General features: G+C 31.1%; 2 protein-coding genes across 2 annotated transcripts; one reads left to right on the top strand and one right to left on the bottom strand.

Annotated features, from left to right (window-relative positions):
* The first annotated feature begins 10,108 nt into the window (after nucleotides 1-10,108).
* On the top strand, nucleotides 10,109-19,319 carry LOC124941361 (AP-4 complex subunit epsilon-like). The gene is made up of 11 exons (XM_047481672.1): nucleotides 10,109-10,973; nucleotides 11,083-11,268; nucleotides 11,347-11,562; nucleotides 11,656-11,766; nucleotides 12,817-13,014; nucleotides 13,086-13,217; nucleotides 14,774-14,830; nucleotides 14,956-15,072; nucleotides 16,409-16,486; nucleotides 17,137-17,280; nucleotides 18,153-19,319. Exons 1-11 carry the CDS (start codon nucleotides 10,407-10,409, stop codon nucleotides 19,068-19,070), a joined length of 2,724 nt encoding a protein of 907 aa, XP_047337628.1. The 5' UTR covers nucleotides 10,109-10,406; the 3' UTR covers nucleotides 19,071-19,319.
* A 4,305-nt stretch (nucleotides 19,320-23,624) lies between these two features.
* On the bottom strand, nucleotides 23,625-26,046 carry LOC124942901 (abscisic acid 8'-hydroxylase CYP707A2-like). Its single transcript, XM_047483471.1, has 7 exons — nucleotides 25,816-26,046; nucleotides 25,398-25,716; nucleotides 24,914-25,300; nucleotides 24,657-24,831; nucleotides 24,468-24,574; nucleotides 24,252-24,370; nucleotides 23,625-24,123 (listed from the first exon to the last, which is right to left on the bottom strand). The coding sequence occupies exons 1-7, from the start codon at nucleotides 26,001-26,003 to the stop codon at nucleotides 24,015-24,017; spliced, it is 1,404 nt and encodes a 467-aa protein (XP_047339427.1). The 5' UTR covers nucleotides 26,004-26,046; the 3' UTR covers nucleotides 23,625-24,014.
* Nucleotides 26,047-26,334: the final 288 nt, after the last annotated feature.

Raw genomic sequence — 26,334 nt, 5'->3', positions numbered from 1 at the left:
GTCACATCGAAGTCGGAGATACTGGGTGTGTCATTAATTACTTACTCCATCTCCGCCTGTACATTTTAAAGTTTATTGTATAAGCTATATATATAATTATATTAAATTTTCAATTAAACTTATTTATTAACTTACGATCTTCTCTTGTGACATTTGGTCCGGCGTTGGGGTCAAGTTGTCTTTGGTAGCTCTCGGGGTTTGAGTCTTTCTGAACCTCTCTATAATAGTTGATGGACGTCCGAGTTCAGCCTCTTGTTCAAATAATTTGTTCATCAGTAAATTAGTTATATTATTTATAGGAGTAATGATAGGGAACGCGAATTTGGGGCCGCGAAAGTCCGCGAAAATAGAATATTCTCATAAAACACCGAATATTCTATCTTCTTTTATTAATTAATTTCTCTCCTCTTAATAATTAATTTCTCTCTCTTATTGTTAATTAATTTCTCTTTTAATTTTTCTTCTTTATGAATTAATTAATTTATCTCTCTCATTCTCTGATTAATTTATTTAAACCATAATCTCTAAACCCTAAATTCTAAACCCTAAATCTTAAACCATAATTAATATCTTTTATCTATATTTAGTTGAATTATGAATTTATCAAAGAAATGAGTGAAAAAAATTTAGTGAGAATAAAAATATTAGATAAACATTTATAAGTAATAAAACTAAAAAAATATGAAAAAATAATAAGAAAAAAGAAATGAGAGTTTAGGGTTTAGGATTTAAGATTTAGAATTTAGGGTTTAGGGTTTATAATTTAAAAAATATTTTAAATAATTATTAATAAAAAAAATAGATTAATAAATCGGAAAAAGAAAATGATAAATTAATTAATAATCGAGATAAGAGGGAAAATAATTAATGAAAGAGATGAAAGATAAATGAGAGTGAGAGAAATAAATTAACAAGAGAGAAGAGAATATTCTGTGATTAAACAGAATATCCAATATTCGCGGACTTTCGCGGCCCCAAATTCGCGTTCCCTATCATTACTCTATTTATAGTAAGTTTAATTGAATAATGTACATATCAGTTCTAATTCCACTTGTGAAAATGATTTACTACCCGTATGGTGGAGAAACCTCACTTGCTTTCGGTTTCCAATATTGATTGAGATTTTTTTTCTTTATTTAAAATAAAAATGAAGTTAGAATTAGCGGCATCGGTACATATTTCTATTCTGAAATTGCACGTACCTTGAAGTTCTCCGTGAAAAAGTAATGTCTATAGAGGAACTCCCATTCTACGGGATCATAACATGGTGGGGGACGCGCAAGTACAACCGCTTCATCTCCGTTATGAATCCGGACGTAATCCCAACTCAAATCGGAGCGCCACTTATCCCATATTTGTTTGGCGTGTTCCATCCCGGTCTATCTGTATGTGTCTACCAACAAATATTATAAAACTCTATTAGAATGTTAATTAAATGCAAGTTCAATTTTTCACCGTCATGGCATGCTATAGTAAATCCAGTTGATCGGTACTCAAGGCCTTCCACTTTAGTTGACGATGCGACATGAGTGCGGGTCTCACACCATCGACCCCACATGTCTACACCACATACGTCTAACATCACCATCAGGCCTCCCATGTATATTTTCGAAGCTTAGTGTAACCCTTGATCCCTGGGGCCTTCTCGAAAGCTCAATATTTTTGTTGCAACCTCGTCTACGCGTGGAGGAAGAACCTGTAAAAGTAGAAAATTAATATTATTAGGTCAAAATTAATATAAACAATAAATATTAGTGAAAAATTACCGGTATTAGTAGTGTCCGGAGTGGACCGGTCATGCTTATCCTCATGCTGCTCCTATTCCTACTTAGTCTCCTGATCCTTCTACTCTTGCTCAGCTCCCGCATATGTACTCTCAATGAAATCCTCAGGATCATCCTCCTATGTATAGTGGTTTGGTGGGGTAGCAGATATTGGGATCGGATTGAACACTCGTTCCCCTATCGGCTCCCCTAAATGCCCCCCGACTCCCTAAAAGACCCCCCCTCAGGTCATAAGGTCGCCTACTTATGAAATGAGCCCTCTAAATGTCTTGATGAGTTTTCTTGACCGCATGATACCTGTTAACAAAGATAGTACGAGCATATTTATTAGTATGCAATAAATAGGAGGTGAAGTTTAAGGTAAAATATTAATCTAATCTTAACTATATATTTATTAAACGTGGATTTATTTTTGTCACAATCTTACAATCGGGTCATGATGTCATATTAGGGGCGTAGAATACTTGGTTTGTTTGACTTGCCAAAATATAAGGTTCCTGGCTTTGGTTTTTAAAATCCTGTTGACATTTATACTTTCGAAGCCATATTTATCCACTTTCACTCCACGTTCCCCGGAATATGCATCTAACCACTTACACTTGAAGAGGACAACCCGTTTGTGAGAAAAGTATTGTACTTGGATTATGTTCGTTAAAACTCCGTAGTATGATAGAGTATCTGATCCGTTGTTTCATATAATAACAACTCCACTATTTTGATTAGTCAAACACTCGTCATGTTTTTCTGTACAAAATTTGTATCCATTTATTTTACACCCAACAAAACTACATGAGTACATTATTGGACTGAAGCCTAAGATCTTAAGGTCTCTTGAGATATCGTTATCGTCTGTTAATTGGGCGGCCTATATATACATTTCAAAAAATTATTCATAAATTGTAGAATCAAGTTATAAAAGTTATCAGATATGCATGATTCTAATATCTACTCACTCTATATTTAAAATTGGTAGCATATATTGGGGGAATTTCTCCACGGGACTCCATGTTATTACAATTATGCACATGTGTTCAATATAAAATCATATCTTTAATGTTAATAATTCGTACTAAAATAGCAATACGAAATCATACATGTAAAATGGTTCTACTTCCGGACAATTTTTCAAGATGTATGAATGAACTCTATCTTGATCGCAATAATCCAAGTTGTATATTGTTTCGTTGGATAGTTCTTCCAACGATAAAAATACTAAAAGGCCCGGGATTGAACTTTGTGTGCGTTCAAGAGCAGGAGCTTCCTCCAAGTACTTGACACATAAACTAATACTTTCATTCACAAGAAATGTCTCGCTTATTGAGCATTTCTGGTAATTTTTATTCCACAAATATCTTTTCATTCTACCAATGTATTGTTATATATGATACATCATCGAAACTGGATAGGAACCCTAAGTTTATCCTCAAATTAAAAGTGTACCCGGAGATGCATCATGATGTTGAACAACGATGGTGGGAAAATCATTTCCAATTTGCAAAGTGTCGTTACAATATCCAAGTACAATTTTCTAGATCCAATGCACTCAACACTTTGGAATACAAAAAACGAAAGAACTAATACAAATTTACTATAGCATCATACATAACACCTGGAAGCAATCCATGGGTTACTAAAGGAATAAGGTATTCTAATAAAATGTGACAATCATGACTCTTAAATATCGTAATCTTCTTCTCTTCCAAATTTACACAACCTCCAATGTTTGCGCAAAAGCCATCAGGAAACTTAAGATCTTTCATTAATTTACAAAGATGTTGCTTATTCTCAAAGGACAAAGTGAAAGGCGCTTCTGGATAATGAACTATTCCTCCAACATTTACAGGATGTAACGATTGTTTTATGTTCAAGAGTTGTAAATCTTTTCGAGTTTTAGGACCATTTTTAGTCTTTTCTTTCACATTCATCATTGTTCCCAACACGCTTTTTTTCTCAATATGCATCACGTCCAAATTATGTCTCAATAATAGTGATCTCCAATAAGGCAAATGAAAGAAAATGTTAAGTTTGTTCCAATTGTCTCTCCATATTTCATGATATATCTTGGTTTTCTTCTTTTAATCCGTAGTAAGAACTATGTCTTCTAGGTCTCGTGTTTGCTCGTAAATTTCTTGCCCCGTTAACATTTTCGAGGGCTTTTTATAATCTGTTCGACCATCAAACGACTTTTTATCCCTAATGTATTTGTGGTTTGGTGAAAGGAAGCGTTTGTGACCCATGTAATATTGTGTCTGTCCATTAACCAATCAAAGAGATATAATATCACAGTTACAATAAGGACAAACGAGTTTCCCATTTGTACTCCACACAGACAACTCTTCGAACAATGACTAGAGAAATATGTCAATTGCATCTCCCGGACTTTGGGTCTAAAATTAACATAGATAGAATGAAATTACTAGAATCCATACAAAGAGTGGGTGACACGTTATAAGAAATTAGAATAAATGGTCAAATACTATATGCTTTTTCCCATTTGCAAAAGGTTGGAACTCATCGCTTGATAAACCAAGTTTAATGCTATGGGGTCCGACGTGAAGTCCTTATACCTCTCATCAAATGTTTTTTGGCTTTGGTTTTATTTACCATAAATTCTCAAAAGTGCTGGAAAGTGGCCAATACCGAAAGATATGACCATATCTTTTGGCTTTACCCTTAAATACTGAAAGATATGATTTAAATCTTTCGGTATTTAACCCTTTCAACTTTAATAATTAATCAGATTTAAACATGATTATATTTATCCTTAAGAAACTAAATACAGTCATATACTTAGAAATGAAACACAACATATACATATACAAATAGTGGTGTTCAATATTTGGTTTGAACCGAATATTCGACCGAATTCAAATAAACCGAATTTGAATTTTATTTTCGGTTTTCGAATAGAATTTCAAACCAATTCGAATTCAAATACGATTTTCTAGTTGGAGTTTCAACTCGAAAACCAAACCGGAAATCGAATTCATTTATTTATTTGTTTATTATATATAATATACAATTTATCATATATAATATATAATTATTTATTATATATTATATATAATAATTTATTTATTTTATTATATATTATATCATTTATTATATATAATAATTCATACTTCATTCTCTAAACCTAATTTCTTAGCTGCACTTACCTCATTTATATTCTCTAACCCAACTTATCTCATTTATATTCTCTAACCCTAATTTCTCATGCAACCGCCCACATGGCCCACCTCATTTTTATTCTCTAAACCTAATTTCTCAATCCCTACCTCATATATATTCTAAACATAATCATTTTTTATTTTCTAACCTAATTAAATAATCTCTCTAGCCTCTCTACCTCAATTTTCTTAACATAATCTCAAGTCATCATCTCCATCTTTCATCTCCATTATCATATGAAATTAACCTAATCATTATCCATCACCTCCCTCTTTAATCTCCATTCTTATATGAAATTAACCTAATCTTTAGTCATCACCTCCCTCTTTTTAATCTCCATTCTCATATGAAATTAACCTAATCTTTAGCCATCACCTCCCTATTTCATCTTAATTCTTATATGAAAGAGCCTTCAGGCTTCAACTATATCTCTTCTCAATTCTCATATTAAAGAGTCTTCAAGCTTCAACTACATCTCTGTGTTCGATCTATTTAATCTCGTTATTTTTTAGCTTTTTAGCTTCTTCTTTGTCAAAACTATGAAATCTTGATATATCTCTGTGTCGTTTAACACCTATTTCGAATTTAAGATCTATCTTCGTTCGTTCAACATCATAATTGAAATTTTATTTTGAACTAAAATAATCCGAATTAAAAATTTAACAATAAAAGTAACAAAGAAAAAAAGGAATGTTAAATTCAATTTGAATTCGAATTATTCGAAATTCGAACTGAATATCAAATTCGAATTCGGTTTGGTTTTATTAGAATTTATTCAAATTCAGTTCGGTTTTTGAATTAGCTAAAAAAAATAATATTTCAAATAAACTGAACCAAAAAACTCGAATAACCCAAAAATCGAACCAATGAACACCCCTACATTCTAAGTATAATCAAACACAAACACTTATACATCTTTATATAATTAAACACAAACCTATATTTGTAAATTCAATCTCAATCCATGTACTTAGAATATTGACATACAATTGATATGTTTGGATAATTAAACAAGATCTTTATACTTAAAAACCAAAACATCATATAAAAAAGGGAAAAGAAATTGGTGAAGGCCATTACCAAAAGATATGGAGTATATCTTACGATATTTACGAGTAAAGTCGAAAGACATACCCAATTCTTTTGGCTTTGGTCTTATTTACCCATAAATTCTCAAAGTACTGGAAAGTGGCGAATACCAAAAGATATGACCATATCTTTCGGCTTTACCCTTAAATACCGAAATATATGATCTAAATCTTTCAGTATTTAACCCTTCAAATATAATAATTAATCAGATTTAAGCATGATTATATTTTATCCTTAAGAAACTAAACACAATCCTATACTTATAAATGAAACAAAACACTTACACATACAAAAACAAACCATATACACATTCTAATTATAATCAAACACAAACCTTTATACATCTTTATATAATCAAACACAAACTTATACTTGTAAATTCAATCACAATCCCTATATACTTGGAATATTGACAAAAAATTGATATGCTTAGATAATTAAACGAGATCAATATATTTAGAAACCAAAACACCATATGGAAAAGGGAAAAGAAATTGGTGAAGAAGGTCATTGCCGAAAGATATACTCCATATCTTTCGGTATATCCCCTTTAAAAAAACCAACAGTTAGAATTTTTTCCCTATTTTTTGTAAAGGACCAAAGCCGAAAGATATAAAATAAAATTTTCGGTATTTCCCCTTAAAAATAAAAACCAACACTTAGAATTTTTCCATGTTTTTTGACGGGGCCAAAACCGAAAGATATAGAATAAATTTTTCGGTATTTTCCCTTAAAAATAAAAACCAACACTTAAAATTTTTCCCTATTTTTTGAAGGGGCAAAAGCCGAAAGATATAGACTAAATCTTTCGGTATTTCTCCTTAAAAAATGTCATTTTTTTGTAAGGATCCAAAACCGATAGATATAGACTAGCTGTCGACTTTTAATGGCAATACTGACATATTTGTATAGCCCGTCAATAAATGTTTTCATTGACGACAAGTTTCTTCCTTTCTGCACTTATACCGAAAGATTTATATATTTGTCGGAAAAATATTTTGATAAAACCCCTTTTTTTATTAGTGATTTCTCTCTCGTCACTCTTTCATATTCAATTTCTAACTTTTCTTCACTCTAGCAACAACAAAGTTATCTTTTTCAAGATCTACAACATAAATATATGTAAATAATGTTTTTGTTAATTTTTTTAACATTTCGATATTGCTAATTTTATTATTTATTATAGTTATGTTTTTATTCTTCAATCTCTACAATATTTTAAGTTTTTAATCGGGTAATGGGGTACCCGTCGAGGATTGGGTACCCAACAAATTGGGGATGAAGATAAAATTAAAATATCCATCGAGATCGAGGCTGAGGTCGAGTAGTAAAATAAAAATTGAGTTCGGAGACGGGTACTTCACTACCGGACAGGTATAGTATCGTTGTCATCCCTACTTAAAACTTTTAAAAGTTCTTAAAACACAAAAGTAATAATAAATAAACATTTAATCTATCTGTTAATTAAGAATCTTATAACTTACTAGCTGAATTCGAATATGACAAATGTAAGGGTAAACACACTTAAAGGTGTTTAATGTGAACTTAAAATTAACATTAGTAGTTAAAATTATTTAATTATAAACCTAAAGATACTAATTTTACCCATAATTTAAGTAATCATGTGATCCCAAAATGAATTGAGTAATTATTCAAATTTTCATATTTGTTATAATATTTATAATTAGGATAAAAATATCTATAATTATTATATTTGTCAAAAGAAATATTAAAAAATAATGTGGATCATAATTATAATAATATCAGAGAAAATAACATTTATATTAAATAAATAAAAATTCCAATAATAATCTAAATTTATAAAAATATTTTATAACTAATAAAGAAAAAAAATGAGTTAAAATTCTGAATAAAAAATGGGTTATCCCATCAACATATTTTAAGTGATAAATCATTTACCTACAAATCTAAAATTTAAATTTGAATTCTTACTAATTAATAACACACTTATTTAAATGAAATTAATGAGTGTGAAAGTATTGTACTAACCACCCAAAATAATTGAGGGATAGTGATAATAATACTTTTCAAATAGGATTAATGAATATTAAATTCATTACTTAGGATCTTGAGCTACAATCTATCTGTTATTTTATGGCTTTACAGCATAAGAAGCTTTAGAGGATTTCCATGATTAAAATAATTTTAAAATCACAATTTTATAAGAAAATAATCTTTTAAATACTAATATCACATATATATATATATATATATATATATATATATATATATATATATATATATATATATATAAATTAGCTCAATTAATAATTCATTGATTTGAACATAATCTCTATACCAATCCAAAATTAATTGAATACCTTTCAAAACTTTCAAAACATCCAAATTTAGGAAAGGGAATAGAAGGTAGGGAATATATTAATTGATCCCATTATTGTTTTTCCTTTTCATTAAAGTTGAAGATTATTTTTGTTTTAATTTGTAAAAATGAACACGATTACACTCCTCCCTTAATTAATAATGAAGACTTGTAATAAATAGGAAAAAAATGATGAAGTACACTTATCATGGAAGAAAAAACTTTGGACAAGTGTGATATGAATATCAAATAGATTTTATTTTTCTTTCAAGAAATTATGAAAGTTTATTTAAGGAATTTGAATTCTAGGTTAGGATTATAGATATACCCATTCACTACTTTTTTTTTTTTTTTTAATTACATACATATTATCAAGGGTTTGAAATTATTTATAAAGGTTACCTACATAATTAATTTCAATCTAGTATAATTATATCTTAATAGTCAAAGTTATATTCGATATCACTTATAATTAAATCTATATTGACTAGAATGTAATGTTCCATGTTAAAATTAATCTCAAACTCCTTTTCAATTATGACTTTATATATGCTTATATTTTGTTTAATCTTATGATCTATGTAACCTAACTTATAATAATAAAAGTTTTTTTTATTTGTTACATGAACTTCATAAGATCATTTGAATTTTGAACAATATGGAAGTTGAGTTATCAACAAATTTATCCAATATTATGAATAATGTTTTCACTTTTTTATTCTAGTTGAAATTCATAACTATTGCATTGTATGTTCATTTTATTGTATATTACTAATTTTAGTTACTTTGATATATTTTGTTTGTTTGTATAAAAGTTATAATTTGTATGGGCTGAATTGTCAAAATGAGATTCCTTATTGGCGGTTAGATTTGAATTTTTTTTTTAAACCTTGAAATCTAGTGTTCTGAATTATAAAGTTATACAAGACGAGGTTTTCTTAATAGTTTTAAACGTCGCTAACTAATATAAGCAACATTTATAAATAAATAAATAAAAGATCAATGTCACTAATTTAACTACCGAAATCTAGTAAAAATTCTTAATTCGTTGAAATTCGGTAATTATATTAGTTATTTTTTTAAATAATTAATACAAAATGATATAAATCAAAGTTGTTTAAACATAACGACAAAAAAATTACAAAATAAAAAAAAAGACATGTAAAAAAAACACAACACAAAAAAGTTCACCAATGACCGAAAACAAAAAAACAAAAAGAATAAGTTTAACGAGCACAGAGGTCCTCGAGAATATCAATAATGAGTTCCCCGACCGCCTCGACCGCCTCAACTAGTTTACCTAATGAAACCTCCCCGATTGTCATAATAATAAAATTATATATTGAACGCATCAGTCGACAAGAATCACTGAATGTTCTACAGTTCATTTCAAGACAAATGATCCATTGGAAGATAAACGCGATAGAAGCTTAGAGCTTCAGACCAACTGATCTCACTGTCTCTATCCACACTTCCCAACAACTAACGATAGATTCCGACATAACCCACTAAATACAATCCTGATCCATAATAAACTCCGAATCACAACCACTCCATTATACGGTAACAAAATAAAACAAAATAATAGTTATGTACTAATTTAATATGGAAAAAAGTTTGAGATCCTATTTAGTCCTATTGTATAAGTTAAGTCCTTAAATTTGTAAGATCACCATCGTCGTGTTCTTGAAACCCAACCTCTCTCCCGATGACTATTCTTCTCTCTCCTTCAAATTAGCTTCTTTAGCAAACCAAAATTTTCACCTTTCAATTCACTGTTACAAGGATTACAAAAATCCCATTACTTTTCAAATAATTCTACTTGAAATCGTCTTCAGATCATCCTCCGATCTGGAGACGGACCTAATCTATACATCTCCACTCTCTTTCGAGCATAATCTTATTGATTTGCTCTTTCTTCGTAAACCCCAGAAATTTATCTCTTCGATTTGAATTATACATTGAAGTTCAATCCGAAATTCGAGCTGGAGCATCTGAAGACGATCGGTAGGGAGCTCGCAATGGGCTCCCAAGGCGGTTTCGGTCAGTCGAAGGAGTTCCTAGACCTCGTTAAGTCGATTGGCGAGACTCGATCTAAGGCAGAAGAAGATAGAATTGTTCTCCGTGAGATCGAAACACTCAAACGTCGGATCATTGAGCCGGATACTCCTAAACGTAAGATGAAGGAGTATATAATTCGATTAGTGTACGTTGAAATGCTTGGTCATGATGCTTCGTTTGGGTACATTCATGCTGTTAAGATGACTCATGATGATAATCTTTCATTAAAACGAACTGGGTACTTAGCAGTTACGCTGTTCTTGAATGAGGATCATGATTTGATTATACTGATTGTAAATACGATCCAGAAGGACTTAAAGTCGGATAATTTTCTGGTAGTTTGTGCTGCATTGAATGCTGTTTGTAGATTGATCAATGAGGAAACTATACCGGCAGTTCTGCCTCAAGTGGTTGAGCTTTTGGGTCATCAAAAGGAGGCTGTAAGGAAGAAGGCAGTGATGGCACTTCATCGATTTTATCAGCGATCACCATCTTCTGTTTCACATCTCATCTCTAATTTCCGTAAGGTCTGCTGCCCCCTCCTTATGTAATGTTTATTAATCATTTCCAATTACAGCTCAAATTATTGCAATTTAATAGCAATGATGGATATATCTCTGGACTTTGTTTATGCAGAGATTGTGTGATAATGATCCAGGAGTTATGGGTGCTACACTCTGCCCTCTTTTTGATCTCATCACAATAGATCCTGTTTCGTATAAGGATTTAGTTATCAGTTTCGTAAACATACTTAAGCAGATAGCAGAAAGAAGATTGCCAAAGGGATATGATTATCATCAAATGCCTGCTCCTTTCATTCAGGTATATCATATAGGTTTTCATGAGGTACACCGTTTTATCAATCTACTTGGCTTATTTATTTCTTCTGTTATTATGCAGATTAAGTTGCTGAAGATTCTAGCCATGCTAGGTAATGGAGACAAGCAGGCTAGTGGACAAATGTACACTGTTGTTGGAGAAATAATGAAGAAGTGTGATACAACTAGTAATATTGGCAACGCGATTCTTTATGAAGGGATATGTTGTGTTGCCACATTACATCCAAACCCTAAATTGCTTGGTGCAGCTGCTGAAGCAATTTCCAAACTTCTGAAGGTTTGTTAGTGTTTTTTCCATTTTGCTGCTTGTTTGTATGCATTTTCAAACATTTTTTTTCCTTATGGCAACAATTAATATGTATTTTTTTAGAGTGATAGCCATAATCTAAAGTATTTGGGCATAGATGCCCTTGGTCGGCTGATAAAGACAAGTCCGGAGATTGCTGAGCAACACCAATTGGCTGTGATTGATTGCCTTGAGGTTAGGTTTCCTCTCAATCTACATACTATTTGTATTTTCTAATCTTCCTTATTTGCCTTTTTCCACTTGTAGTTTTCATCTTTTAAATCAGGAACATTTTGTTGAGTATTTACTTTTTTGCTGATCAAATTATTAATAATGCTTATTCACTTGGATTTTCTCAGGTTGTTTTCATGAGTAAATTAGTTTTATGTCTGTATGTTGCATAAATTTTGAAATAATTATTACTATGATAAAAGTTACATAGTCATACTTTGAATAAAATTATTTTGTAACATCTCACATACATACATTATTTCAGTTGAATAATTATTGGTGCGTAAATTAGTTTAATAGGAAAACATACTAAGAAAATCCTTAATAGGAAAGGTTTTCAATTGAAAATTGTTTTTACTAAACTTTGTAGACTGTCTTGGAAGCGTGTGAAGCAAGAACTCCTTAGTTTTAATCTTCGATTAGGGTTCAATAGCGGATTTTATTGTCTATGTTCTCTAAAGTTCTTTAATGCGAAAATAAATAACCATGATATAAAAAGTATGTGAAATATTATAATTGGTCACGTATGATTAATTTGAGGGAAATAATGTAGATATCATTATGTCTAACTCATAACAGTAAAACAAAACCATTATTATTATATTTGAAAAGATCTTTGGCTTCCCTTTTTTAACCAATCTATTTTTTTTATTGCTCCACTCCTTTTTGTAGCTCAACTCAATTGATTATTTTTTAGATGAGTAATGATACATGTTTAGAATTTTTGTAGGGAATGACGTGTCATTCTATGAGTGGAATGAAAATTTGAAAATTCTCTCATACTAAATTTTCATTCCAATAAAATGAAACATCATTCCTTAAAAAAAAATTCCGGACATTTATCAATAATGTTTTTAGATATTGAAAGATCGTGTTAGAGATTCTTTCAATCCTCCATAATCCGCTCCTAATTGAATAGTTCTTCAAGTCGATTTTAGGCTTACGGAGTATCATTTAAAACAAATGGGACATTTAATATTGGGAATTTACATATTAATGCGCATTGTGACACAGGATCCAGATCACACACTAAAGCGTAAAACGTTTGAACTGTTGTATAAAATGACCAAGTCATCCAATGTGGAAGTTATTGCTGACCGGATGATAGACTACATGATAAGCATTGATGACAGCCATATTAAGACTGAAATAGCTTCAAGATGTGTTGAGCTTGCAGAGCAATTTGCACCAAGTAACCAATGGTTTATCCAGGTATATCTTTGTACCTTACTCATGTGATTTTGTGGATGATGTGAACTGTTCCTTACTATTTTACTTTACAGACTATGAATAGAGTCTTCGAGCATGCAGGGGATCTTGTGAATGCCAAAGTGGCACACAACTTAATGCGGTTGATAGCTGAAGGATTTGGGGAGGATGATGAAACTGCAGACAATCAGCTAAGATCTTCTGCTGTATGTATTTCTATGAAGCGCCTTCATGTTCTGCAAGTTTTTTCATGTGCATATTTTCAGTGGTATCTTTTGGTGGTTGTTTTGCAACATTATTTATTTCTATTTGAAGTGTAAAGAAATGAAGAGAAAGTAGATTGATATATTTTATGATGCTTCAACTATTACAAAGGAAGGTCAATTTATAGGCAATACAAAAGAAACTAAATGATAGAAAAATTTCCTAGTTAATCATTAACAACTCTTTTGTTGGGAAGGCACAACTCCAACCACTTTGAGTTAATGTTTTTTTTTTATTTGAAAAAAGTCCATGCAATATGATATAAATGAGAGTCGCAACGGGTGCTCAAAGTGGCATCAAACACACCCGAACCACAACGGAGTTAACCATTTGGGAAATAACAATTAAAATATATGCCAAAATGTTCACCAACAAACAAATATAAAAAAACTAACATTTACGATACCATGTAGAAATTGAAGAAAAAATAGATGGATATATTTTGTGATGATTTAACTATTACAAATAGAGGCCAATTTATAGGCAATACAAAAGGCTAACTAAATGATAACATTAATAACTCTTTTGTTGGGAAGACACAACTCCAACCACTTAGAGTTTGAAATGATAAATGTGACTTTTGGAATAGGACTAGTTTGATAATTCAACATGAACTTAATTCTTGTCCCAACTGGAACACACAGGTAAGCTGTAACCCATTAACTTAGAAATCTGGTGAATATGGTTGTATACATGTATTTAGTAAGTTTGGTTCAACCATTGTTGAAATTGAAGGAGATGAAGGTATGATTTTGAAGTTAAAATGTACAAGCTGTCAACAAGTTTAAGAAAGCTGTTAAAATGTATGATTTTGAAGTTTATGTTCTTTTGTTATTACTTAATTATTCATGTGGATAAAAGTTGTCACCATCTCATTTTCATGATTTTCTTTCTGTTCAATGACCTTTGAGATACTTACATATGTTTTAATTGTATAATTCTTTTTATATATAAGTGATCCATAGAATTTAATTAGTCAAAATTTTGACAATAACTAGGTATAACTGTGTTCCCTCTAGTTATTATGTGTGTGAAACTTATCCTTTGATTATGCTGACGAAGAGCTTGTTTGATATTGGTTTATTAGTAAAAAAATGGATCATGAATTCAAAATTTTGTTAATGAAAAAGTGGATTATTTGGGTTAAATTACTAAAAACTATTCTTTTGTATTTAAAATTATAAAAAATAAAGTAGGGGTATTTTGGTATTTTAGTTATCAAATTGAGTGATTTGTTTGTTAAAGAGATATGTGATGTGATAAGAGATTATTGGGAAATAATCTAAATAACCCAAAATCAAACAAGCTCTAAATGTTTTACATAAGCTTCAAGTGTATGTTTCTTCTGCCAAATATTAAAGTCGAAAACTTAAATGCTTGACTACTCCATATGCTATTCTTCTTTCTCAATCTTAAAATGCAACTTTGTAATATGAATTTTTGATACTCTGTTTATATTTTATCTTAACATGGGACATTTCCCAAATGTGTGTTGCAGGTAACCTCATATTTGCGCCTTATTGGTGAACCAAAGCTTCCATCTACATTTCTTCAGGTTTACTTCTTCTTATATCATTTTTGATTCTTAATATATTTTTTTCTTATCATATTCTTTTGCCCACAAAGGAAATTCTCTTGTTGAGTTTATCACCTTATTTGTGTACTGTTGAACTTTCTTAGGTTATATGCTGGGTCTTGGGGGAATATGGGACATCGGATGGGAAGTATTCAGCTTCATATATCAGCGGGAAACTGTGTGATGTTGCAGAGGCATACTCTAGTAATGACACTGTAAAGGTACCAGTTGTTATATGTTTTTTTCTCATCAGTAGAATGAAATTGTTCCTAGATTGTTTGTTGTTACAATATGATTGTCATGGGTTTATGAAAATAATCCGATCTGTACACTTAATTGGCCTATTTGTTATCATATTTTATAATCCGCATGATGATTCGAAAAAATCTACAAGTTGTTATATTTGCCAAAAATCACAATGATCTAGAAAATAATGTGAATCATAATCCAAAAATAATTAGAATCATGATGGAGAAAACAATCTTTATATCGAATGAAGCAAAATATCCAATAAGAATCTGGATCATAATCATAAAATGATCTTTATAACAAATAAAGCCAAAAAGGAAAGCTGTAATTTGTATCATGATCCAAAAAGGAATTTGGATTATGATTAAAAAATCAATCTTATACTAAATATAAATAAAAAATCATTTTCAATTTTAGCTTTGGAGACTTTCCAATGGGATCATAATTTTAAGAGGGATTGTGACAAAATACCCTCAAATAGGATCAATGACTTATCTTCCAGAAGTTCTGGAATATTAAATTCATTCCTTATTAGGAGAAGACTAGCCTGGGCTACAGTTTTTCTGATCTTGTATGGCTTTGGAACTTAAGAAGCTCTAGGGTTTCTATTTAGACTCAATTAGTCAAAAGGTTTAAGTGTTTAACTCCTCTTATAATTGACAAATAAATGTGTTTTAAGGATGCCAAGCTAACATCTAGCACAAAAACAGAAGAAACCTAATGAAGTTTTATCTGGAAACTGCAACAAACACCTAATTGAGGAAAACTAGGATGTTTGTTTAGATTATGAATCAAAATTTATAATTTTGTGAAGGCAAAGTTTAGGGGCTTAGTTGTTCCTTTCCTTGTTAATATGTATACAAGTTTTTTTAAGAATCTCAATTTTTCATTAAAAAGAAAACGCAAGATGTGTTTAAAGAGATACAGATGGAGGGAGAAGAGAAACAAAAACAAAAAAAAATAAGGGGAAAATGGAGTTGCCAATGTATACAAGTATTACTAGATAGCAGCTCTCCATTTTCAAAAAGGGGTAAACTTGTATAAATGGGACCTTGTAAATTTGGCAAGTGCATATTTACTAGAGAGAATAGAAACTCTCCATTCTGAATAGCAAAAACACTGTAAAAGTTGCCCATAGAATTTATCAATACTATGTAGCTTTCTCAGATTTTTTTTTCTTCATTATTGCTGGCATATTTCTGTGTGTAGCTTATTAACATAAGGCCTCAATTCTAATCAAGATGCTCCTTTTCAGTAAATCTTCTTGCCTGTATGTTTGACTTGGTATCTTCCATAAAAAACCGCCAGGGATATGCAGTCACAGGATTGATGAAGCTATATTCATTTGAGATAGCTGCAGGAAGAAAAGTGGATATACTTCCAGAGGTACATTATTGCTAGCCTTAAACTGTGTTTTTTATTCATATTTCTTGTGATAAAGAAGAGACATTCCTTCTTTCTTCCTCTGCTCGTTCTTATGTAATTTTGCCTTTGCCTATAACTTCGATGCGTAGGTGGCCATCTCTTCCATATACTTATCTGGTTATGATTGCTTTGGTACCTTGAGTTTTGTATAGTCTGTTTTCACCTTAACTTGTTACTGTTCGGCTGGAACGAGGGTTTGTTACTTGTTCTCTGCTAAAATAGATGAGTTTTATAATCTAGGACTTGTTTTATGTGGGGTTATTTGAATAACCACCTGGTTATTTTCAAATAACCCAGATTATTATTCAGTATAAGGAATAAATAAATAAATAAATAAATTGAATTGAGGATATTTATGGTTTGATAATTTGAATGGTGTGATGATAGATTAGATAGTGGGTTATTTGGGAACCTGGTACTTCAAGTTCTATTACTCACTAACTCAGCAACTCGGGATATTTTATACTGTACACTCCACACGATTTAAGGAGCTCAAAAGTAACAAAATATTCTCATCCGATTTATACATATGTTGTTAGATTAATAGGCTGATTTCCATGGATTTGAATAACAAAAATATAAGATGCATTTTTTTTCATCTTTTCTTGCAGTGTCAATCATTGATCGAGGAGTTGTCTGCATCACACTCTACAGATTTGCAGCAACGTGCATATGAACTGCAAGCTATTGTTGGCTTGGATTCTCCTTCTGTTGAAACTATAATGCCACTAGATGCAAGTTGTGAAGATATTGAGGTTTTTCTTCAGTAACCTCCATCATCTTCTTTTATGTATAGGTATCTTTAAATACGTTATTTTAAACCAGCTAAGGTGTAACTATCCGAGTGTTTGGCGAGAAGGCCAATAGGGCCCTAACCACAAAAATTTGACACTTTATTTGCTAAGAGAAAAATCGACTCTAACAATCAATGACATCAGAAATTGCAAACCTATTGGTTGGAGTTACAATCAGTTTTTTTTTAGATCAAAGTCATTTCATTCAAAGAGAATGTTGAGAAAGCAACAAATACAAAAAAAAAAATGAAAGAAGATGAAAATCAAGGTTGAAAAGAAGATCAAGAACAATAGATGGTCAAGACCTAATCACTGCCTAAGTTTATCTAGAAGGTCCAAAACGTCCCTTTTGTTTTTAGGACACATGCTCCTAGTATAACCAGGTACTTTAGGTAGTTGTGAGTTTTTTTTACTATTGGGGTTAAAAAAGTTTGTTTTTTGCAATTCATCTATTAAGAAAATTGCCCTCATGGATTTTTCTCTCAAAGAAGGTTCTAAACGCTCCACACAGTTGGAGTAAGGATTATGTAGGGATATTCTAGAGATTTTTTGTTTGTCTCAAAGGAGCTTACATAAAGAAAAACTCTTGAATTTCTTAGAATGATTGGCACCCTCATTTGGAAAAACTTTTTGTTTCTGGATCTGGATCTGAATCCGGATTCATACGAGAAACTGTCAATAAATGAGATTGCCCGGTGTTTCCAAATAAATTTAACGACACTTTTTCATCGAATCCAGATTCAGATTGAGAAAGTGTTTCCAAATAATTGTGCATCATGAGTTTTTAGAAAATCTATATGCACTAAACTTAAAAAGTTAATTTCCTCTTGCAGATTGACAAAAGTCTTCCATTCCTCGACAGTTTTGTCCAACAAGCACTGGAGAAAGGGGCTGATCCCTATATTCCAGAATCACTACGTTCAGCTGTTCTAAACATTGGACCCGTCGAGAACCGAGACCAACACGAACCATCACATGCCCTCCGTTTCGAGGCCTACGAGCTTCCAAAGCCCATTTCTAGACCCTCCCCTGTTTCACTAGCATCTTCCACAGAACTTGTCCCAGTTCCCGAGCCTATTTATTCCAGAGAAATTCACCAATCCGACAAAGGAACAACATCCGAATTGAGGCTGAAACTCGATGGCGTTCAAAAGAAATGGGGCAAGCCGAGTTACTCTCATCCTTCTGTTTCTGATGAACCCAAAACCACAAACGGGACAAAACAACCACAAGACTCATTAAAACGAGCCTCATCTTCTGAATTTGGAAAACAACAGGCAGAGATAACAGTAGTACCATCTGAAAAGAAGATGCTTGCCGCCTCACTCTTTGGCGGTCCTTCAAAGAAACCGCCACCACCTACTAGCGGCCATAAAGTTTCAAAGTCAGGCAACCACCATCAAGCAGTAGAGAAAACTGCTCCTCTTCAACCGCAACCTGATTTACTCGATTTGGGTGAGCCATCTGTATCGAACGCTGAGGATCCTTTTAAGCAATTAGAAGGGCTTCTTGGGTCTGGACAAGATTATGGTTCTTCTGCTGCTTATTCTGACATGCCCACAAGCAGTCAGAATCAGAGGAGTTCGGTTTCAGATCTTCTTTCTTCTGGTGCCGAGTTGACACCATCCACTCACAATCTTGGCAAGGGTTCGGATACTAAGAATTCTTTACAAAAGGATTCATTGGTGAGACAGATGGGAGTTACACCATCCACTCAAAATCCCAACTTGTTCAAGGACTTGCTCGGTTAGACTTTTTGTTGATGATTCATAACCGGGAGCTAGCCACTGCATTAAAGTTGAAACCGTTTCTAGTTCGATCTTAAGGAATACACCGGTGTTTTTTCTAGCAATGAATTGTTTTGTTTGGACAATGGGTATGTTTATTTATCGTGCATTATGGTATTGTCATTTTGTTGTTATGATTAATTGTTATATTATGAGAATCTCTCTTTAGGAGCTTTGTTTATGTTTTTATGTTCATAGAACTCCCTCATTTTCGGCCTTAATTCCACGTGAGCTATTATTATTTTGTAATTTTTTCGTCTACAAACTTACATTACATATATTAAATTGATGGAAAAAACAAAGTATTACAAGCTGAAATACATAAATGGTCTTTTGACCTTTAAGAAGAAGCCAACATCATCATCTCTATGATTTTGCTGGTAATGTTTTGTTCAACCAACTCACCTTCTTTATCGTGGTCCCATTATTTTTCCAACATTTTTAGTGTGAATTGAATAACGTCTCATTCGAATGAGATGTATCTTTCTTCAATGTAACATATGTAATTGATTAACAAAAATAAAATAAATTTCCTTTTGTGCTTGTCAAGATTCCATCATATATCAATATAATGTTTTTATTTGCTTGTGATGTTGTTCATGGGAGGTAGTTAATTTTAGGTCTCGATTTTTTTTTGTAAACGTTACAAGTTGAAGTGGACGTTGAATAGGAATAATTATAAACTTATTAAGATTTTAAAGATAATTGGTCTTAATAAGTTGTTGGAAATAAGGTAGTAGACCCTACAACCTACAATTAATGAATGCTAACAGTTTAAATGAATTTAGTTCAATACAGTTGAAAGTTGAAACATGACCTTAAATTGTCAAGAAATTTGTCCAATTTGACTGCTAGCCAATTTTGATTTAATTCAATAGAAAGACTTCAATAAAACCTAAAAAGCACATACCCACGAGAGCGCCGAGAGGATTGACAAATTTACAAAAAAAAAAATCTCCAATCGAGACTTATTTCACTTTTCGGACATTGAGTCATTTCTTCGCAATCACAACAACCTTGCCCTAACTTATTTGTGGACCTTGTGGTCACAAAATATATTTAGAAAAGTCCCCACATCTCATCCACAACAACTAATCAAAAAAATGACATCTTGGATGGAACATGAGAACACGGGAAATGATTCCCCAACCTTTTCATGAATATCATTGACTCGTGCTAAAATAATCTTTATGGTTCACCTAATCGATTCACCAATCTTTTCACAAAATCTCCGACCTCGCATCAAAGAAAACATGTTATTTTCATTGGTACACTAAGTTGATCGAACACATCTCCCATAGTCACATTATGACAAACAATTGCTTAATAAAGATGTGGAATTTAAATAAGTCAACATAAATAACTAATAGAAGAATGATTATCAATGTTAGTCATATATGTTATTTAATCAATGTTAACACTTTATAATTAAATAACTAATAGAGGTTCATGAATCATGTTCCTTCATATGATGTATGCTTAAAACACACTTTGTAGTAAATCAATTTGACTTTTATTTTGTTTTATATATCCTCTCTATCTTATTTTATAATACATACATTTCATCTCACAATATATTAGTTAAATTAAACAGCACTATTAATAAGTCAATAATCCATAACAATGAATTAATTAATTGAAATATCTCTGATAAGATGCAAGAAAGGGACACATACAAAGTCTACTATGGGAGCAAACAACAACCCATACTTGTCCATAAACCAGAAGCCTTCCATTTGGGACAATTTGATTGGTGCAAATTTGGTCTTCTTCTTATCTGTTTAAAACTTTGAATGTTCAATAAATGTGTTCTTTTGTAAGATAATTGACAAACCTAACTACAAGAAGTCAAGTCTAACAATGCTTACTTTGCACCTCTAGCTAAGATCTACAAAAACAAGATGTCAACTAAGATCTCGAGAAGAAACTAGAGCAAAACCCAAATCAATAATAGCTGCAAAAATCGTTTAAAATATTTGATAATCCATTGTTTTCACGATAACAAATTAAGTCAAACATAAGCATCTTTCCGAGAAATTGATCGCATATTAAATTATTTTGTGAAGAAATTGTCACCTCTCAAATACCTTCAACAATCCTTTTGAACAAAGATTTGAATCAGTGTTCTCAAATTGTAAATGATAAAAGTAGGCCTAAGTTGTCAATATATGAATAATAAGTGGCCTTGTAGTTTATAGGAAGCTACACAAGTTCTAGGTAGCTTCCTATAGTTGTTTTGAATGAAAATCAAATACGAGATCTTTATTCTTTTACACAATACTATTTTCACTTACACCATAGTTTTTTTTCATGACCCGGGTTTAATTCCGAGGATGGCTAATATGAGACTCCTTTAATCATGACGTTTTTAGTACAAATCGAAGATGCCCTAATTTCATAATAGGTTTTAGTTCATAGTTTTACAAAAAAAAAAAAGATAATTGACAATAAAAAGATCATGTTGTTTTAGATAGTTGACAATATTTTCTATTAATTTGCATAGTAGCTCAATAAATTGAACTTTTTTAGATATCTATCTATTATTACCACTCAAAATGATTTTATTGCACAAAATTAACATTAAACCTTAAAATATTCTCTATAGATGAATTTACATTTGATTAAGATTGTTGAAAGCTAATTATATTGTTCTTGAATTAATATAAAGCTAAATTTATTTAAACTAAAATATCCCAAATAAAGGCTAGCAGCTTAGCTTGGTCAATGTTGCAACCCTAAATATGCATGATTCTAACAATAATAAATGAAAAAGATAAGAGACATATGGTCTGTTTTATTTACATGTGTTAATGTCCCATAAGTTTAAGACATATATATTAATTAATACCAGCAATTGAAATATTGGTTGCAAAGTCAAATAGGAGATGATAGTTGACATTATTAATATAAGAGTTATGATAGAGAAAAAAATTGTTTTTTATAGAAAAAAATTGCACATACAACCTCTGATCCATTCGATGTATCAACGCATTATTTACACCTGATTTCATCAAAATTAAGGATTGAAATGCATTGAAATTGTCAATTTTGTTACATAGGATGAAATCAAATAAATTCATATTGTTAAATTGGTCCATAGACTATATTGATTGTCCCACATTATAATATTTGAGTCTATTTGGAAACAAATCACTTTTATGCCAATGCTTGAACTTTATTTAAAAAAATTGGTTATAATGGTAAAAAAAATTGAATTCGCACTAATTTGTTAAAAGTTCAATTGTTATTTGAGGTTCGAACTTGTGTTGTTTTAATCAAATGAGGCTCGAACTTTGAATTGTATCATACGATGCTTAAACTATCAAAATTTTAGTCATTTGATGTTTTTCCCCAAATGGACAAAACATGTGTTATCTATCTTATTTTAACGTATAATTTTCATTTTTTTAATTAATTTGTCATGTTTTTAAATAAATAATATTTAGAGACGTTTTAAACGTATTTTTTAAAATTGAGTTATTTTCGAGATTTATGCCTTCTAAATTATTAAGTTAGTTTTGGTGACTACAAAAATGAGTTATCTAAGGAAAGATTTGAAAAATTTTGAACAGAGATAAATTTTGTATTATTTTTCAAATAACTTAATAATTACATAACATTGTGTACATGCAGTATACCAATCTAGACGTATTTATGTTTTAAATTGAATATTTTTTTGAAAAGTTTCGAATGATAGTTTGAATGCCTTAAAAAATGTGTAGTGTGTGAAAAATATATTGAAAAATCGAAAAATAAAGAATTGTTTTTTTATTTATACAAATGTGGTAAATTAGTTAAGAAAATAAAACTACTATGTTAAAGTAAAAAGATTGACATTTATTCGTTTAAAACAATTATTTGTACCTCATCTAACATAATTCAAAGTTTGAGCTCTATTTGATAAAAACGATCTAAATTCGATTCTCAAATAGCAATTAGTCATTTGTTAAATGAATCTAAACAATTATTTTGCAGGTTTTAAAAGTTTGTAGGTACAAAGTCACATATTTCACAGTAAAAACTCATAATTAACTCATTGATAGAGCGAAATAATCATTTCCTAGTTCAATTAATTACGACATTATTTCGATTTGAGACAAAAGTTGATTCTCGGTATTGAGATACAGACAAAAAAAAATACAACCAAGAAGAGTAAAAACAAATCTTGATGCTCATCATTTAATGATATTTCTTTAGAAGTTACTTAGACCTTATTTGTTAGTATATATGTTTTCTCATTGATTCTCCACAATGAGGATTGATTTTGTATTATTGGAAAACTCCACTTTCTTTGTGTTCAAAGTTAGACTTTGGATTTTAATAAAAGAAAATTATATATTTATTTAAAATATTTCTTTTTATTATTATCTTCCACTGTTGATTCAGATGATCACTCTAAAAGTGTTTCGAAAGCAAAACTTTCTTATTTGATGCACATAGTAACTTATTTATGTGTTCCTTTCTTTTAATTTTGAATAGTTTCTCTATGTAAATACAAACACATAACACAAGTAGAAGAAAAAGAAATAAAGGATTTATTCCTTAGATTTTATTTGAGAAGAAAATAAACATCCTAACAAAAAAAAATCTCCATCTCCATCTATAATATTGCCTTGCGGACTTCTAAAAACATAGTAAATAGTAAAAAAAAAAAATACATAATTAAACCTCTAATCAATAGTAAATTAAACTAACATCATCTCTTTGTTTTGTTGTTGAAAATTTATGATCTTGTTTCATCATGCATGATTCTTGAAATATCTCCTCATTCATTTGACTTCATTCTTGAAACCTTTTCCCTGTTTGTTTGTCTGTCTCAATCTCTGTTTCTGGATTGAACCCATTTTGGAAATGTTTGTTTCTTTGTCTTAGGATGGAAATCCAAAAAAACCCATTTCAAACTAGCTCTTAATTTCTTGATTTTGTTGTCCTCAGAGATAGTCTAATGGGCAAACCATTTTTGGGAAGAGCAAAAGGACCATACTGAATTCCACTCTGTGGGCCCACCATAGACCACCTGTACAAAATATTGCCAAATATAGATTAGAAAATCTTCATTTTTATTATTATTATTATTTTTTCAGAAATCTAAACTGATTTTTTTATGAGATTTTTTTTGATGGGTTTTTGATATTTTCTACCAACCTGTATTTTATGGTGAGGTGATGAAGAAGCACCAAAATCTCAATCTTGGCCAGCTCATTTCCTGGACATGAATGGATCCCATTGCCAAATGGCAGAAATGTATTGGGTTTTGGAGCAACCTATAGTATATTCATAAATTGATGTGGGTTAGAAATTTTACTTCACTATATAGTGTAAATAAATAAATAAACAAACAGTTAAAATTGTTATTTTTACCTCAAATCTTGATGGGTCAAATTTCTCAGGGTCTGGGAAGTTTTCTGGGCTATGATGAATGTTTCTAAAGAGTGGTAAAACTTTCCATCCTTTTGGTATATGATATCCTATATAAGAAATTCATACTTATTATAAACTCGAATAAGCTCGAATATTCATACCCGAATCATTTTCGAAAAATAATGTTACCTTCAAATTCGACATCTTCGACAGCTTCCCTAAATGTAAAAGACAAAATCGAAGCAACTCTTAATGTCTCTTGAATAACCCTTGAAGTAATTGGCATCTTCTTTGTATCTAAATATGTCAAGTGTTTTTCTTCACCATTTTCTTCCTTCCTCTTTACAATTCCCTCTTGTTCCTCCTGTTTTCCACAAAAAAAAACATCATTTTCCATCCAATTGTTGTGTTCATTCATCAAAATTAGCGACGATTTATACACTTACAGTGACGGATTGAAGAATAGTTGGATTTTCAGCAAGATACTTAAGAACCCAAGTAAGAACACTAGCTGTTGTATCACGGGCAGCGAATATAACACCGATAATGTTATCGACAATTTGTTCATCGGTTAAACCTTCTTTATCGCTCATAAACGACGCGAGTAAATCGTTATGATCGCATTTCATTTGGCGTCGAGAAGCTAATGTTTTTGCGACGATTTGAACTATTTCCTTTCTTGCTTTCATTGAACTATGAAAGAGTGTTCCGGGTAAATTAATAGGCATTGAATTGTAACCTTTCTCAAGAATATAATAAAATCTTTTCAAATCTCCTCTATTTAAAACGTCATCTTTTCCAAATATGGAAAGTAAAGCCACGTTGAATGTATACTGTCGAAAAAAACAGAGTTTGATTGATTTAGAAAAAAAAACAGGGTAATGAATGACATAACTAATTAAAAGTACAAACAAATCAATTAATACTTACAATTTTCATTTCTTGGAAAGTATTGATCAATTGATCTTCCCATGATCCAAGAGATTGAATGGCAATTTGTTCCATATCGAAAACAATTCCTTTAATGGCTTCTGGCATGAATGATCTAAGAACTAATCTTCTTAATTTATTATGGTAATCACCTTGATGAAAGAAAATTGCTTGTTTACCCAACATCCTCATTTTACTCGCCGGAAAAGTTGGCCGGAAAAGATTAGCTTTTGAAACTAGTACCAATTTAGCTGCCTCCGGACTTGATATCATCACACAATGACAACCCAATATGTGGGTTTTGAAGATTGAACCAAACCTATAATCAAAATTTAAACTTTTAGTAAAATGAAAAAAAAGGGAGAATCTTGAATCTTGAATCTTGAATTTGGGTCATGGGTTTATTAAATTGACTAACTTTTTGATCTTGGATGAGAAGAAGAGATTTGGGTTTTGAGAGTAGAGTTGGAAAGTTTCTCCGATGTAAGGCCAGCCTAGAGTTCCCGGCGGGAGAGGAAGTTTCCGGCGACCGGAAGTGAAGTTCTTGAAGATGTAATGGGAGAGGAAAAGAAGGAAAAAGAGAGCAAATAAGGAGGAAAGAACCATTTTTGGGAAATTGCAAGAAGATAAAGAAATGAGAAGTTGGGATGAGAATGAGAGGAAAGTGAAGAAGGATGATGGATATATATAGAAAACAAGAAGTAGAGAGAGAGAGAGAGAGAAAGAGAAGTCTTTGAATTACAGCTTGAATTCCATAGATGGAATCTTCGTATACAGCTCACAAGTTTTTGAAGAAGAAGAAGATGAAGAAAGGGCACGTGTCAGTTGAGATGCAAAAAGAGCGTGTGTGAATGGATGTTGACCGTTGAGTGGGAGTAATCTTGATCATGAAATCGGTGCTACAAATTTTTTTTATTTGTTTTTTAAAATTCTTAAT

The sequence above is a fragment of the Impatiens glandulifera genome, chromosome 6, assembly GCF_907164915.1.
Source record: "Impatiens glandulifera chromosome 6, dImpGla2.1, whole genome shotgun sequence".
Lineage (NCBI taxonomy): Eukaryota > Viridiplantae > Streptophyta > Magnoliopsida > Ericales > Balsaminaceae > Impatiens > Impatiens glandulifera.
This window is presented reverse-complemented; position numbering and strand designations above follow the sequence as displayed.

Excerpts from the sequence above, each read along its gene's own strand:
- LOC124941361 (XM_047481672.1), top strand. The coding sequence starts at position 10,407 with ATGGGCTCCCAAGGCGGTTTCGGTCAGTCGAAGGAGTTCCTAGACCTC. Across the intron at positions 13,015-13,085 it reads GTAACCAATGGTTTATCCAG|ACTATGAATAGAGTCTTCGA; the intron begins GTATATCTTTGT and ends TTTACTTTACAG. Across the intron at positions 17,281-18,152 it reads CAAGTTGTGAAGATATTGAG|ATTGACAAAAGTCTTCCATT; the intron begins GTTTTTCTTCAG and ends TTCCTCTTGCAG.
- LOC124942901 (XM_047483471.1), bottom strand. The coding sequence starts at position 26,003 with ATGGTTCTTTCCTCCTTATTTGCTCTCTTTTTCCTTCTTTTCCTCTCC. Across the intron at positions 24,371-24,467 it reads TTGACCCATCAAGATTTGAG|GTTGCTCCAAAACCCAATAC; the intron begins GTAAAAATAACA and ends AATATACTATAG. Across the intron at positions 24,124-24,251 it reads CACCTCACCATAAAATACAG|GTGGTCTATGGTGGGCCCAC; the intron begins GTTGGTAGAAAA and ends TATTTTGTACAG.